At 52.3% G+C, this 14721-nt stretch overlaps 4 protein-coding genes across 4 annotated transcripts; 3 read left to right on the top strand and 1 right to left on the bottom strand.

Annotated features, from left to right (window-relative positions):
* Positions 1-1685: 1685 nt before the first annotated feature.
* SMAC4_06562 (uncharacterized protein) lies at positions 1686-2585 on the top strand (the record flags this gene model as incomplete). Its single annotated transcript, XM_003345961.2, has 3 exons — positions 1686-2120; positions 2255-2403; positions 2535-2585. The coding sequence occupies exons 1-3, from the start codon at positions 2102-2104 to the stop codon at positions 2583-2585; spliced, it is 219 nt and encodes a 72-aa protein (XP_003346009.1). The 5' UTR covers positions 1686-2101.
* A 9-nt stretch (positions 2586-2594) lies between these two features.
* On the bottom strand, positions 2595-3826 carry SMAC4_06561 (uncharacterized protein). The gene is made up of 3 exons (XM_003345960.2): positions 3301-3826; positions 2806-3189; positions 2595-2728 (listed from the first exon to the last, which is right to left on the bottom strand). The coding sequence occupies exons 1-3, from the start codon at positions 3668-3670 to the stop codon at positions 2619-2621; spliced, it is 864 nt and encodes a 287-aa protein (XP_003346008.1). The 5' UTR covers positions 3671-3826; the 3' UTR covers positions 2595-2618.
* Positions 3827-5553: 1727 nt separating this feature from the next.
* Positions 5554-10170, top strand: SMAC4_06560 (uncharacterized protein). The gene is made up of 3 exons (XM_003345959.2): positions 5554-6704; positions 6877-7020; positions 7116-10170. Exons 1-3 carry the CDS (start codon positions 6650-6652, stop codon positions 9764-9766), a joined length of 2850 nt encoding a protein of 949 aa, XP_003346007.1. The 5' UTR covers positions 5554-6649; the 3' UTR covers positions 9767-10170.
* Positions 10171-10194: 24 nt separating this feature from the next.
* Positions 10195-14145, top strand: SMAC4_12117 (uncharacterized protein). Its single transcript, XM_066091063.1, has 2 exons — positions 10195-12898; positions 12963-14145. Exons 1-2 carry the CDS (start codon positions 10793-10795, stop codon positions 13896-13898), a joined length of 3042 nt encoding a protein of 1013 aa, XP_065946079.1. The 5' UTR covers positions 10195-10792; the 3' UTR covers positions 13899-14145.
* Positions 14146-14721: the final 576 nt, after the last annotated feature.

Here is a 14721-nt window from a genome sequence, read left to right as displayed (position 1 = left end):
CTGGTTTTGATGTTTGGGCAAGTCGAGAAAGGGAAGAGGGGGAGCTGGAGAGGAGGAGGAAAAATGGTTAGATGAGGGATGAAGGTCGGGTCGGCAAGCGGTACGTGATGTGATGATGGCGTTGAATCGCCGGCCCGCACAGCTTGGGGCTGCTGCAAGTGGACAATGGGGAACTGCAGTGTTAGTGCGTGAAACTGTCCAGTGACAGTGCTTCACTGGTCTTTTTGTCTTTTGTGAAGCCGGGGGATACTGGGATCTGCAATGCAGGGTAGTACCTGAGGTTGCAGTCGATGGAGTCATTTCATCCAACTGCCCAACCTTATTTCCAGGGTGCATTCTCACTGCCGCATCACTGCCGTAGGATTGACCGCAGCCAGACGACAATTGTATGGCAACGGCAGCTGCAGTGCAGTTTGTGAGGCATGCATGTCTTAGTCCTGAGCTCTTTCTTGCTTCCGGAAGGCTGTCTTTAGAAAGCAGATTACAAGGGAAGGAAGCACCGCCAGCTTCAAAATGGAACAAGCTTCGTTTGCGGCTGCATTTCTAACAGTTCGTCGGCCGTCCCAGCCGTCTTCGCTTTGCACATTTTCTGTTTGGCGTAACAAGACGCTCCCGGGTATCGAGCAGTGTCCCGATATACAGAATCTGAAACTGTCATTTTCAGACCGTAGTAGTCACCTCTAGATGTCGCCCTCGTCATATCAACGTCTTTTTTTCTTTGTTTCTCAGCGGATAAAGAACTGAACATGCGGGCGTGTTTCGAAAGGGCATGTTGGTTTGATGTACTTTTTTTCTTTGCATCATTGTCAGCCAACAAGAAGACATACCTCGGTTTCCCCGCCGCAATCCTCCGAGAGCAAACAAGTCCAAGAGGCTTTGGGCTCCCTGGCCAGAAAAGATATTTCTCGGTCTCCATAACAGCTCCTGAATCCTCGACTTGGTGAAATACTCTCAGTCTAGAGAGCACTCGGTATCCGCACCCAATATCCGATTAAGACTATCACCAATCTAAGCTTACGATTGGCACGAGTTTGAGATTCGATCTCCGCTCCCACGCTGGCACTCCCAAGCGAAAATATGGGGTGTTTTACTGCAAGCGGTTAAGCCTTCCCGCCCAGCGATCCCTGGCAGCACCCAAGTCCCGAAACGGTAGTGTACAAGATTCGTTTTTGGAGATGTCCCAGGTCAGGTTCCTATCATCCCCTTGCCTGCGATTGCCTGAAAATTGATCACATTCAGAGTGTCCATTGAGATCCAATGTGATCATCCAGGACCGCCAGGAACTCATGGATGGAGCATTGTGACCGTTGGAAAAAGAAAAGATAAGGCTTGCTCGTGCTATTCTGATATCTGATGCAAGGGAAGATTTATCCTTATGCCGTTGTGAGTGCCAACGCCAAACAGTGTTGGAGACGGGTTTTTCCATCCAACAACCCAACTAAACCCTTTAAACAGAGGGAAACTCCTCACTGCATCCTTGCTGCCCTGCTTTACTTTTACACGAAGCATACCGATAACGTAATTCGACCATAACTCTGTTTGGTGTATAAACCCAGAAAGCGATTCACCTCTTGGTCCTGAGGGGGCTTTTCATGAAAATCATAGGCATCATCAGAGAAGGGAACTGCTCCTGCAGATGGAGGTTGAAGTGAGGGTCGTGATGCCCTCATCGTCTGTTCTGAACTGAAGCGGGTAGTTGCAAGGCAGGTACCTACCTCTAAAAGTTCCTGAACCCGTACGTAATGCGCCGTATTTCGTAAGCCTAGGGGCCCGTGCATGCCACTGCAATGCCACGTCGCTGCCATTCCAAACATTCAAGGTTTACCCATCATTACAGAGAAAGCGGCAGCCTACAATTCGTACGCTCAAAACGCTGTATTTTAGTTTACAACACAGCACCCTTCACATGCCCAGTTCTTCCGCCAACAAACCAACCATCCAACCATATCCTAACCAACAACCAACATAACTCGAGACATTCCAAAACACGTTGCAGATATCATCACTATCTGAAAACACACCCGAGAAGCCAACTCAGTCAGCAAATAGACGAAGACGCTGCAAATTTTTATATCAAGACTAGACACCACAGTTATTCAAGATGCCGAGAGCAATCAGAGGTCAGTCCTAATCCCCATGAGAGACCATATGAATGACGTGCCTGTTGAATGGTCCAGCCCAAGATCCATTAACAACATCACGCCCCCCACTGTGATGCGATGAAATGGTCGTTCTGCTAACGTTCCTGGTCTAGGTGTACTCATCCAGTGCGAACCAGCCATCAAGTCCATCATTGTTCACTTGGATAGTGTCAACAACGATATCATTATCGAAGACCTAGATGAGCAGACTCTGGTTGTTAAGGAAAACATGGTGCAACTGCTCAAGCAGAAACTCGAGGACGTAAGTCTTTTTTTCTCTTTCTTTCTTGTTTGCTACTTCGAGCGGTGACTCTTGGTTCGCTATATATAACATCGTTTTTATGTCTGATTACATCGCGTTCCTTCTTACTGACAATTTCCTACCTACAACAGCGCCTGAAGGAAACATACAGGCCCGAGGAACCCCTGGCAGACAGTGACTAGAGTCGTTAACGCCCTTACAACTGGTTGCTCCCGTCAGAGCTTCGAAAAAACGGGCTTCTTCTTCTGCACGCTAGCCGATAGCGCGTCCATCATATCTCTTGATTGTAAAGCAGCCGAGTTCCAGACGGTGGTATACCGCAAGCCTTTATCAAAAGTGTCAGTTTAACGTTCAAAATAATAAGTGCAAGAAATGAGTGGCAAAGAAAGAGAAGAGACATACTCTCAGCAACGGAGTGATCCCTCGCGTGGTTCAGCAACTCCTTAGTTCCCTGCACAGCAATCGGGCTCTTTCCAGCGATCAAGCCCGCCAGCTTGACGGCCTGGTCCATGGCAGCCGCCTTGCTGTCGAGGACGTGGCTGACGAAGCCAACCTGTTGCGCCTCGGCCGAGCCGAACTCTCTGGCTGACAAGCATACCTCCTTCACCCACGAGAAGTTGCCGACGGCCTTGGGCAGCCGGGAAAGGGTGCCAATGTCGGCGGCCAGGCCGATGTCGACCTCCTTAACGGCCAGCCGGACGTCGCGCGTGCAAAGGCGGATGTCGGCAGCGCAGGCGATGTCGATGGCGAGGCCGAGGGAGATGGCGTGGAGGACGACAATGACGGCTTTGGTTTGTTTTAGGTTAGCAAAATAGATTCTAACCGGTCTGCCATTGTCTTTGGTACATGTACGAGTGAAGAACTTTAAGTGGCAACTAAGCACATTTCAATACATACGTTTCTCGCACAGCTCGATAGCCGAAATGCTATCCTGGAACTCAGTAATGTACCGTCTCAGCTGGGCCGCCTTGCGCCCAACGTCGGGGGCGTCGCCCGATTGCAACTGGTTGTTCGAGCTGGCCGCATGGATGTCCAAACCCGCCGTGAAACCCCGGTCGCCGGCGCCCGAGAGGACCACGGCCCGCACGTCCGGATCCGACGACAGCTGCCGGAAGATGGCGCCCAGCTCCAGCCACATGGCCTCGAAGAAGGCGTTGAGCTTGGCGGGCCGGTTGATCTCGACGTGGGCGACGAAGTCAGGACCTGCCGAGGTCACGTTGAAGTGCTTGTAGGATGTGTATCCCTTGAGTTGTTGTTGTTGAGCCATCTTGTGTGATTTGTGGTCGTTCTTCTGGAAGATGTTTAGGACGTCTCGGAATTGGACACGAAGGGACGAAGATATCACAATTGGTGGGATGATGGGAGAAGATGGATTGGATAAACGTATAGTTGAGTAGTCAAGTGAGAATAAATATCAAAGAGTTATGATGAAAATGAAGATGATTGTTATAGATCTTGAGCTGCATCTTGATGATGGTAACCTAGGCAGTAGGGAGGAGTTGTTGACTGATACGTTGTCAAAGTTACCGAGGCTCAGCTGCAGCGGGCAGCAGCAACTCAGCAGCCGTTAAACGGTCGGGTAAGAGTGTGATCGGTACCCTTCTTTTTGCTGACCGCAGTCAGAAAAAGGTACTTCGGGTTAGAAAGTGGCACGAGCCATGAATTATTTCGTTGCCAAATTTTTAGCGTTGAAACGTTGTCTTTGGGAATTATATTGAGATTTTGTCGTTGTTAGGTTGCGTTACCCTAAAATATAGTAGCTTCAGTGGTTTTAGCGCTCGGGATGTCCAAAAATGCAGCTTTTTGTTGCTAACCCGGGTCAGCAGGATGCGAGCAATGTAGTTAGCTATAAGCCAAAATATAGGGGGGGTTTTGCTAACCCGAGTCAGCAAGTCAAAAAATGGTACTTCGGCTTCAAAAAGTTAAAAGATCACGATTCTAACCGCGGTCAGCAAAAACCAACGCCATCGATCACGCTCTAAAGAAGCGAATGGGACGGCCAAGAACCAAGACGTGACGTTGAATGAAGAACCGACGCCGGCGCCGGGAGCCACATCGGACCATTGAAAAGGACAAAGGCCCGTTGCGGGGGAATTGAGCGTAAAATAGTGGGTGCTCCCGTACATCCGAACTTTGCTATTAGAGACATGTGAGCAGCGGTGTTATAATTGGCATATTTATAGATCCCGGACGCGGTTTTGTTGTTTGCATCTTCAATGGCACAACCTCTAGATGAAACTGAAGCAACTGGCACAGAGTAGGATTCTGATTGAAAAGCGCATCCGGGAAAAAAATAAGAAGAAAAAATAAGAGGTGTTCGCTACCCCTCCGTCAATGCCTCGCATTCCTGGTGGGCAATCCGTGGTGGTGGCGCTTATTGATCCCTCCTAGGGTTACCTTGGATGTGCATACGGATTACTATGCGCCGGACTCTATGCTACACTACCGTGACTACCACGTAGGTACCTAACCTGAAGCGTTGCTAGCATATGGATTTCAAGCCAATAAACCCGCCCTTCGAACTGGGAACCCGATAGTGTCGTGTAATGTGATGCGTTTGTTGTGTCCGCTGATGAAAGAAAAGAGGACTCGGGTGAGTTGTACACGAGCGGCAGTTTCGTCTATAACGGAGAATCCCATGTTTGAAGGGATGCCACTTTTGCTGATTTACCGTTAATACTCGGTCTGCTTTGCCCTGGCGTACAAGTCTTGGAACAGCCGGCAAAAGAAATGGTGGAGAGGGTGGACATGATGGGCGATATTAAGGGGAAGGAAGGATAGGTTTGGAGTCTTTTTGCGTTGACAGGGGCGGGGATGCTCCTGCTTCTTCAAGCATCGTGGACTGTGAAGAAAGCTGTACACTACCTGCCGCTCCGTCTCCAGTGCCGCCTGGCGGGACGAAAAGCCGCGCGAGCAACGCTATTCTGTAGACTCCTCTCCGGTGGTTTTACCCGCAACTGGAACTGTCAGCGATCCCACCGAGCCCACCGGCACGGACGAGTGAGGTGATCCATGACAAGTGGAAGCACCCCCGTGGATGCCCAGCGGCCCAATCACTATCGCATCCCCGCCGCTTGTCTGGCCCTCATTGAAACCTCATTGGCGCCCCCAAAGGCGGACGACCCCATCGTGCCCATTCTCTGGCTCCTAGGACCAGGGCGTGATTGTGACTTTTTCCTAGCCTACCATTCCATTCCCTGGAACTTACTCCAAACTTGCGACGACATCCTTTTTTCAGCTTCATAGTTCCTGTCGAACCCAGGCTCTGTCGAGCTCGCTTTCTGCCACCCTCTGAGCTTCCCTCGAATCCCTCCCCTCCCCGATCGCGAGGCGCGCAATCGCGACCTCAACCACACTTTGGCTTACTTTGGCCCAAGCAGCCACTCGAGCCTCGATAGCCAACGGTTTCGCTCTTGTGTTACGCTCTGTGGGCTTCCGCTTAGCTGTCCTATTTGCTCTAATCTTTTCTCGCTTCCTCGAGACACGACATCCTGGGGCCCTTCCCCCCCGTCCCTCGAGTCCGCTACCCGTCGCCGTTCCTGTCGCTTTTATGGTCGCCGTCGCCATCGTCCTGTGGTGCACGACAACCCGCCTCCTGATATTGTCCACCACCATATCCGCCTCGCCCGACCACTATCGCAATCGCGACCAGTCTACATATTTCACAGACGCGATCCCATAAGACTTTTGCCTTTGCGGTGCATTCGAAGGAAACCGGCCTCGGTAACGAATTGCACACGCCTTTGCCCAATTCGCGATCCGAAGCCTTTCCGCCCGCGACTGTTCGAAAGACATCACAATCTGATCCGGTCTTTCTCGTATAGCCGTCTACGACAACTTGCGCGAATCTGGGATCTGCATACAGCTTCTACTCTACCGCTTGCGCCCTCGTTCAAGGCCCCTCCGCAACCAGGTTGATCGAATGATGGACATAGAACGAAACGAGTGCTCCTAAAAGACCAATTCTTCAACACGCCAGAGTTGTCACTCCCGCCAAGGACATATCGCAATCTGGACTCTCGCGCTTTCCCATTGCGACAAATAGTTCTTGCTCGGCCTCGACCTGTCTGGACTCTTTAATTCGACCCCAATTCACCTTCCGATTGCCCACTCCGATTGGCGTTGACTCACATTGACGTCGAGTCGCACTCTGTACAATATTTGATGGGGTTTTGTTTGTCGACGCTTACGCTTTCCGCATCGCAACAAACGAGTGCGGGAATTGAGCAGTCACTAAAGGTTAAATATGGCTGCGCCAGGTTCCAACAAGCCCGATGTGGGCGATATTCTGGTGGTCATCCGTAAGTTCGTTTTCTCTTCCAGTCATAGATTGACACAGTGCAGCTTCATCAAGGAGTATCTTTTTTCTTCGGGGCGTGTCGGTGTTTCGAAAATCCAACAGACGGCGCCACGTAGCGTCGACGCTGTCGCAAACTTGAGATACATAAAAAGGCTGACCCGCATATCCCACAGACGACTTCCAAGCCCGTAGCTCGGACGAGTTGAGCTTAACCAAGGGTGACCGTGTGGAGTTAATCGAACGGGATGACGAGTTCGGTGACGGCTGGTTCTTGGGAAAACATCTGGTAAATGGCAACAGTGGTCTCTTCCCAGAAGGTATATATAAACCCCTCCTCTGTATAAGCCACAAAACAGCTGCATGGCAAACAGCCTCAGGTATTGTGCTGTAACTGATCTCGCCATACCTACAGTATATACGCGTCCTGCACCCAAGCCCCATTCGAGCAGCCCATCCCTCCAAAAGCCTGTTCTCTCGCCGCTGGCCGAAATTGTCAACGAGCAAACAACAAACCCCACTTACTCTTTCGACAACTTCAACAAAACGGCCGATGCAACTTTACCGTTAGGCTCCTTCAAACCAACTTCGGCACCCGACGGCCCTGCGCATTCGTATCTCAGCAGTAGTTTGCCAACAGGGGGCGTCGGACGTCCCGGCGCTAGCACCGACAGTCACGTCCTACACGAGACTCTGAATGTTATCGACGAACACATCACAGATCTGAACTCGACGCAAAGCAACGGAGCCCTTCGAAACACCGGAGATTCCGGTAGCGAATACAGCTCGCACATAGGCAACCGTGTCTCATACATTCAAGGCGAAGAAACAGACGAGGAGGAAGAAGAAGAAGGAAATCATTCACGAAGCGAGGTTGAATCCTGGTCCGCCGATCAAGTTGCCGAATACTTGTTTACGGTAGGAGTGGAGAAGCACCACTGTGAGGTGTTCCGTGACCAGGAGATCACAGGAGAGGTCATTCTCGGGATGGATCAAACATCGTTATTCATCAAAGCCTTTGATCTGGGGTCTGTGGGGAGACGGCTAAAGACTTGGCAGAAAATCAAAAACCTACAGGATGAGGTCAACGGGCAGGGACCAGGCTCGCGCGTTCTCAGTCAAACGTATGGGAGCGAGTTCGGGTCTGATGTCCAAGGAAATATGCGCAGCAGGACGAATACCCTCACAGGGTCGACTATCGCGGGGTCGACTTTGAGGTACTCTTCCAACACCAGCCAATCTCTGTCGGTCCAGACGAAACACTCATCGGAAACCCCCAAAATGGACCCTGTCCAGCCTGTGTCTCCAGTCTCTCCTGTGATGGAGAGCCCAAACCGTATGTTCCACGAAAGGAGACCCTCTGCTGCAGATATAAGAGACCTGCACCACTCTCGTCGCCATTCCTCGACTGATTTCCGTCTAGCAGGAGCATCCCCGGCCACCCCCAAGGTCTCGGGTGGGACGTTGCACGGAGCAGATGTGCCTCACAAGAAGCAACCGTCTTTCGACAGAAACTGGACGCTGGGCAGTGCAGGCAATTCCAACCGCTCGCAGCCCACGGCCGGGCAACTACATAGCTTGGCTGTTCAAGAACCGGAGATCCAGGATTCGGCAGTAGACTTGGATCGAGGCTACTTTTCAGGCACCGATGCCGATCCTCGGCAGCGAAACGTATTGAAGAAGCGCGAGAGCAAGGTGCCCGGTCTCGCGGAATCACCGAAGACGAGCTACACCGAAGAGCAGCGTGTGCGGAGCGCTACAACGCTTTCCAGACAGTCACGGTTAGGCAGCATTGATTCCTCTCGCGAAGCAGTCGGCATCATACCCACTGCACATAAATACTACGGGTTAGTTAGGCGCACTGCTTCCACGGCCACCATGGAATCAACTCGTCTATCTAGCGATCGGAACCCCCCTACGGTTACCAAACTCGAGGGATCTCCGGAACAAAACAGATCCTCTCCCAGATCGGCTCTTAAACGCCTGAGCCAAGTCAACCATCCGGATTTCAATATGGCCGGCATGCTAAAGAACGGCTTCGGCGGGTTACGGGCCGCCTCAGACGCAATCACGGGTACCGAACGAGCAAAAGTGGCGTCCCCAGTCGACACGCCATCCAAGGATTCAATTTCTTCACCCACACGCACCGGCTCGACCACGCCCTCTGCCGGCCGAAGTTTGGACCTCGACCAGGAGACTGCCAAGAGCTTGAGCACCGTAGCCACCGCTGCCGAGGCAGCGAAACAAGCAGCAAATCGGAAGAAGACCAAAAAGGAGACAAGTGCTTATACCCGTGGTTTACAAAAGATCAGCCCGCGGGAAGCGGTCAAGGATGCGGACTACAGTGGATGGATGAAGAAGAGGAGCGCCAACCTCATGACCACATGGAAGCCGCGACTCTTTGTTCTCAAGGGTAGACGTCTGGCGTATTACTATTCTGAAGACGATCAAGAGGAGAAAGGCCTGATCGATATTTCCTTCCATCGGGTACTCCCGGCGGATAACGAACGCTTGACTGGCTTCCACGCGACGCTGATGGGAGCTAGTAACTCCCCAGCAATTCCGGCTGGAAGCCATGTCCAGACGCTCGCGGACGCGGACGCAGAGCGGGATCCAACGGAAGAAGGGGATCAGATGTTCATCTTCAAGCTTGTCCCACCACGAGCCGGTCTCTCGCGAGCAGTGAACTTCACGAAGCCCACAGTACATTACTTTGCTGTGCCCAACATCAAGCAGGGTCGCCTGTGGATGGCGGCTCTGATGAAGGCGACTATTGATCGCGATGATACCCAACCAATCACGACGACATACCAGCAGAAGACCATTTCGCTTACCAAGGCGCGCCAGATGCGTCACAGGCCACCAGCTTTGATGAACTTGGTGGAGGCGAGTGAAGACAATGCCGGTGACGACAAAAAGGGTGCTGCAAAGAAGCAAAATGGACTAGGCATTAGCTACGACGAGGCGGACAGCGGAGTTGCGGGATTTGAAAAGCTGGGACTCTCTCACATTGACGAAGGTGGATTGGGATTTGAGAAGGATGGATCGGTTCCTCAGAGCGCCTAGGCGATTCCAAGCACCCATTTGGGGAACATCCATGATCTGGCCAGGCAATCACAACTTCAGCCTTGCTTTACGTCCAGAGTTCACGCGGGAGGAGGATATCCCAACCCTCCCAGTCCTTTTTTCTTCATTTTGATTCTTTTTTTTGGTTTGTTTTCAGTGGTCATCATCCAAGACGTATATCCCTAATGTCGCCATGTATTTCAAGAACAATTGGGAAGGGAACGGGGCGCAGACGGTACATTTTGTCATGCTGCACGGGCTTAGTCAGGCAATGGCAGGTAGCGAAAGGATTAGTATGAGGAGATATCGAGTCGTCTTTTATCCCAGAACGAGTAGCAGTTGAGAGTCTTCCATCTCGTTATTCTCATGGGCATGTGCGAATACTATGGTCGTGATTGAAACGAAACCGTATGCTGTATTGTATCCGTATTGTATGTAAGTTACCCAACTTTACTGTGAAGGTTGCCCGAAGATGCCGCGTCGCGCAGTGTCCCCAGAAAAAAGTCGCGTCAGTGCCAGAGCCAGGCTTGCAGGCCGGCAGTAACAGCTTCCCGCTTTGTTGGAGCTCCCCAAGATCAACATTTCAGGCTGCCCGCACCAGAATACCTTATCACCCACAACCATCACCACGACCACCTACCGTACCCTTGACCGGCATCGGGAGAAACAACATCATCACGAACAGAGGTGGACGAATCATCCCACCCAGCGCGCCGTATCATTGGCGCCTCTGACGAATCATAACGGCTCGCGACTTTCAACCTGTAATAGTTTGAATTGACGAATCTCCAGCGAAGGACAACAAAGCGGCTCGCCTGCGCAAACCAACGACTCAGTCTTTAAGAGGTCCCGACATTGACCCGTCCGAACACCGACAACATACCAGGTGTCTCTTCCGCTTCATCTGTACCACGAACATCAACTTCAACCGATTCGAGCTTGTCGCCCAACCTCGACGGTCGACCATCTCCAACGACTTCTGCTGGCCCGCCCCTCTCCTCCGCGCCTACGACCATCACCACCAACATGGCCTTCTCGGGCAAAGGAACGCGAAATTCCGGGAGGACTGACTCCAGTCCCTCCGAATATAAGGGTGCTTTCAACACGAACTCAACCCCACAAAAGCCCTTGTTCGCTCAGCAGCGCGCGCAGAAACGACCCGGCGCACCATCTGCAAGAGGACCCCTCCAACCCTCGCGACTTGGCCAGGCAGTCATGTACAACGACGACCAAGATGAAACAGAGACAAACCAGCAGGAAGTCGTGGCTAACCGGGCAGGCACATTTGGCCTGCCATTCGACGACACCTACGACTTGGACGACAGCTCTATCTTGACGAGCGGCGCTTCTGGCGGCGACCTAGAAATGGGCGATGACGACTCCGACTTGATGATGCTCAATACCCCGGCTGCGACAGAGCGCGTCCGGAAGGAAGCCGCAGGTATCTTCCGCGCCTCGGTTGCGCAGTCTGGACCTAGGATACGCGATCTTAGATTTGCCGCCCTCGCGAAGGACGTCTATACACACATGGGCACCGCTTCCCTCATCGAGCCCGGAGAGATGATTTTAAATACCGAGAGGCTTATTGCCCGTCTGTATGATGAAGGTGTAGGCGAAGAAGAGGACGGGGAGAAGCTGGATGAGGCGCTTGCGCATGTCGCCGGTGAACTTACTGACCTCTGGAAGAGAACTATCAGCGACTTCCCCCACCCCGACGAAGAGCACACGGTGGAGGTTGGACCCGGTCCCAACACCTCCCCACTAGAGAAAGCGACCTACCTGGCCAACCTGGCGCTACATGTCCACCACGAACGGTACGAAGACAACACGGGACGTACTAGGCCTACGCCTTTGCCTGAGACACTGTTCAAGTGGCTAGACGAGTACCACAACGTTTACAGCGGCCAGACGGAAGATATTCTACGATACAGGCCGAGCCCGGCGTCTCATGCTCTCTTTTGGCAAGCCATCTTCGTCACCCTTCTTAGGGGTAAGGTGGATGATGCGGCCAAACTGCTGAGACAAGCCGGGTGGGACAAAGTTAAGAAAGACAACGGCGAAAACAAGTACATCAACCGTGCCCTGGAGAGCGTGCAGCTTGCCACAGCTGAAACGGTTGCTATGTTGGAGAATTGCCCCGGTTACAATGAGAACTGGGACATCGGGAACAGCGACTGGACTCTATGGCGTGTCCGAACTAAGGGCGCGCTTGATCACCTTAGACGCTTCGCTGAGGGCCGCGATAGCACGCTAGGCGACTCCACATTTTCCGATTTCACGGCCTCAGTTTCGTCTAACCGGAATCGTGAGTCCATGGCCGGTCTGGCGAGACGGGCGGAGTCTCAAGTTCCATGGGAGATCTACGAGAAGCTGAACATCATCTTCGACATTGTTTTGGGGTCCAAGAGTGCTATCCTCAATGCCGCGCAAGACTGGTGTGAGGCCACGATCGGTCTCACTGCCTGGTGGGATGACAGGAGAGCCGATAAGTTCGGGAACCCGCTCTCCATGGCCCGCTCGCAAGCCCTCACGCTGGCCTCCCAATCGGCAAGCATCGACAGTTACTTGGATAGGCTGAACAATGCCTTCCATGCAGCCGTCGAACAGGACTTCTATTTGAACTCCAACAATCCTGTGGAAGTGGGAATCGCGTGTATTTTCGAAGATAACGTCAAGGGTCTCATCGGTCTGCTCCGTGGCTGGTCGCTCCCCATCGCCTCTGCGGTGGCCGAGATTGCTTCATTGGGCGGATGGCTTCCACAGCACCAGCCAGGAGCGCTCTTCATGGAGGGGCTCGATCAGGATGATCTGGATGTGCTTGGAGTCGACCCCACCGCGCCAGACGAGGTTGACGGAATCAAGGACAGCACGCTTATTCAGTACGCACAACAACTGACCGAAGATGAGGACATTGGAACGATCACGATTGACGATGAAGCTCGGGATGGCTGGGAACTAGCTATTCACGTACTCGGCCGTATGGACTCGCAGGAGCGTTCCGAAGAAATGATTGGAATCTTGGTCAGGCATATTGTCGATAGCTTGCACGTGGACTCGAACGAAGTGGTGGACAAGACTTGGTCTCTCCTAAACGAACTTGGCATGATCCCTTATGCCGAAGAAGTGGTTGAGGTAAGTACTCGGCGTCAAGACAGACACACCAAAACAAGACCATACTTGCTAACCTTTCGCTTAGACTTATGCTGATATTCTCGCGCGCGACTCTCACCGTTATGGTGAAGCGATGTGGTACTTTGCTCTGGCGCACAAACCGCACAAGGTTCGCGAGGTCATGAATCTCCTCATCTCATACTCCCTCATCCAGTCAACAGCTTTTCCACCAAACGAAGAACTCGACGACTGGCTTCACCGCCTCCTTAACGAGCGCAACGAAACTCTCGAGCAGTGTGCTAAGCAAGACCTCGAGGCCGCCGAACTCCTCGGTAAGATGCTTAGTGGCTACGCCTCGCTCCGCCAGTACTTCATCATCCGTGACGACGAGAGCATCCTTCCCAACGCCACTCCCTTCGCCCGCAAGCAGCAGGCCGCCACCGCACTGGTTAGTGTCATCGCTAGTTCCGACGATAACATCCGGGGCGGCCTTCTCGACCAGACGCGCGATGGCATCGTCAGCGAGGACTTCTTGCTCGCTCTCCTCGGCGAAGCCATTGCCTTTGTCACTAACCCAGACAACACCAACGTCCACCTCGGTCAGCAGGCCCTCCCCGTCCTCAATCTCGATCAGATCGACACTATCCTCAAGGCCATCGAGGACCTCCAGGCTGTCAGCGACCGCGTCCGCAGCACGTGCGAGGAGTTCCTGCAGATCGTGCTTGCTTCAGCGCCTGATGGTCTCAAGGGATCCACGCCCGGTGATATGCTCAAGAAGAATGCCAGCGGCAGCCTCGTGCTGGCGGGCAGTACTATGGTGGCAACTCAGCTGAAGAACTCGCTCAGCGGCGGACTAGTCGGGAGCGGTGCCAAGATGAACCCTGTCAAGCGCGGCTGGGACTGGAGGGCGGACATGCCGTCGAAGACTACCGGCGACGATGTTATGCGGAGGCTGAGACTGGGTGTGGCGAAGGATTTGGCGGGACTGTGGCTTGCTGATGCGGATAATGCGTTGTGGTAGGAGGCTTTGGTAAAGAGGGTACTGTAGTTGGGTATGGTTGATGAACGTTATGTTGCTACTGTAGGGCAGATATGTTATCTACATGGCAACAGCTGATAAAGACTCGGATTACATGGAAGAAGACGAACAAAACGAATAGAAGTGGTTTGTAGCTACCTGGTTCTCATCGACTTATTGACTATCGTTTGGTTTGTTTATTTATGTATTGATGTGTACGTGTATGGGAAACTGGTGGTTGATAGATGGCATACAGAGATGCCCTACTAACGTTTATCGGTTATATGAAGCGTTTGGTGGTCTCTATTCGATGTGTCCTATGTTGGACGAAGGGCATGCATAAAATCCCAAGGTAAAACCCATGAACACTGCCACTATACTCACCTTCCTGTACATGATCTCCATCCTAACCCATTCATACAGACAGACCTATTTTTCTCCTAACCCGCCTTACTCAAACGAGCGAATACCATGGTCACACGTCGGCCGCCTTTATATAATGGTATTTAAAGTTAGTTCAAAAAGTGACAAAAGAAGATTAGGTACCAACGACCGGTTCAAACCAGGTCATCAAGGACGGAGCCCAAAAGCCAACAACCCCTTGTTTCAGAGTAGTGGTGTGAGCCGTCTGGATCTATTTTATTTGAATTCTGTCTGTCGACCGGAGTGTTCCCAGATACCATATAGGTAGACCAGCGAGACCAGATACTAGGTTTGCGGTAACCCTTTACGTGTCTTCGCATTACCGTTCCCGAGCCGGACAGGTAATGAATGGATTTTGAGTTTTGAGACTCAAACGGTAGACCATTGTACCATCTGACCAATC

This window comes from Sordaria macrospora, chromosome 2, assembly GCF_033870435.1.
Source record: "Sordaria macrospora chromosome 2, complete sequence".
In the NCBI taxonomy this organism is placed as follows: domain Eukaryota; kingdom Fungi; phylum Ascomycota; class Sordariomycetes; order Sordariales; family Sordariaceae; genus Sordaria; species Sordaria macrospora.
Note: the sequence above shows the minus strand (reverse complement) of the source record. Positions and strands in the feature narration are given on the sequence as shown.

What these genes read in the sequence shown, in the direction of transcription:
- SMAC4_06561 (XM_003345960.2), bottom strand. Translation starts at nt 3,670, where the DNA reads ATGGCTCAACAACAACAACTCAAGGGATACACATCCTACAAGCACTTC. An exon ending in TATCGAGCTGTGCGAGAAAC is followed by an intron (nt 3,190 to 3,300) that starts GTATGTATTGAA and finishes AACAAACCAAAG; the next exon opens with CCGTCATTGTCGTCCTCCAC. An exon ending in GGATCACTCCGTTGCTGAGA is followed by an intron (nt 2,729 to 2,805) that starts GTATGTCTCTTC and finishes CTTTTGATAAAG; the next exon opens with GCTTGCGGTATACCACCGTC.
- SMAC4_06560 (XM_003345959.2), top strand. Translation starts at nt 6,650, where the DNA reads ATGGCTGCGCCAGGTTCCAACAAGCCCGATGTGGGCGATATTCTGGTG. An exon ending in CGATATTCTGGTGGTCATCC is followed by an intron (nt 6,705 to 6,876) that starts GTAAGTTCGTTT and finishes CATATCCCACAG; the next exon opens with ACGACTTCCAAGCCCGTAGC. An exon ending in CAGTGGTCTCTTCCCAGAAG is followed by an intron (nt 7,021 to 7,115) that starts GTATATATAAAC and finishes CCATACCTACAG; the next exon opens with TATATACGCGTCCTGCACCC.
- SMAC4_12117 (XM_066091063.1), top strand. Translation starts at nt 10,793, where the DNA reads ATGGCCTTCTCGGGCAAAGGAACGCGAAATTCCGGGAGGACTGACTCC. An exon ending in ATGCCGAAGAAGTGGTTGAG is followed by an intron (nt 12,899 to 12,962) that starts GTAAGTACTCGG and finishes CCTTTCGCTTAG; the next exon opens with ACTTATGCTGATATTCTCGC.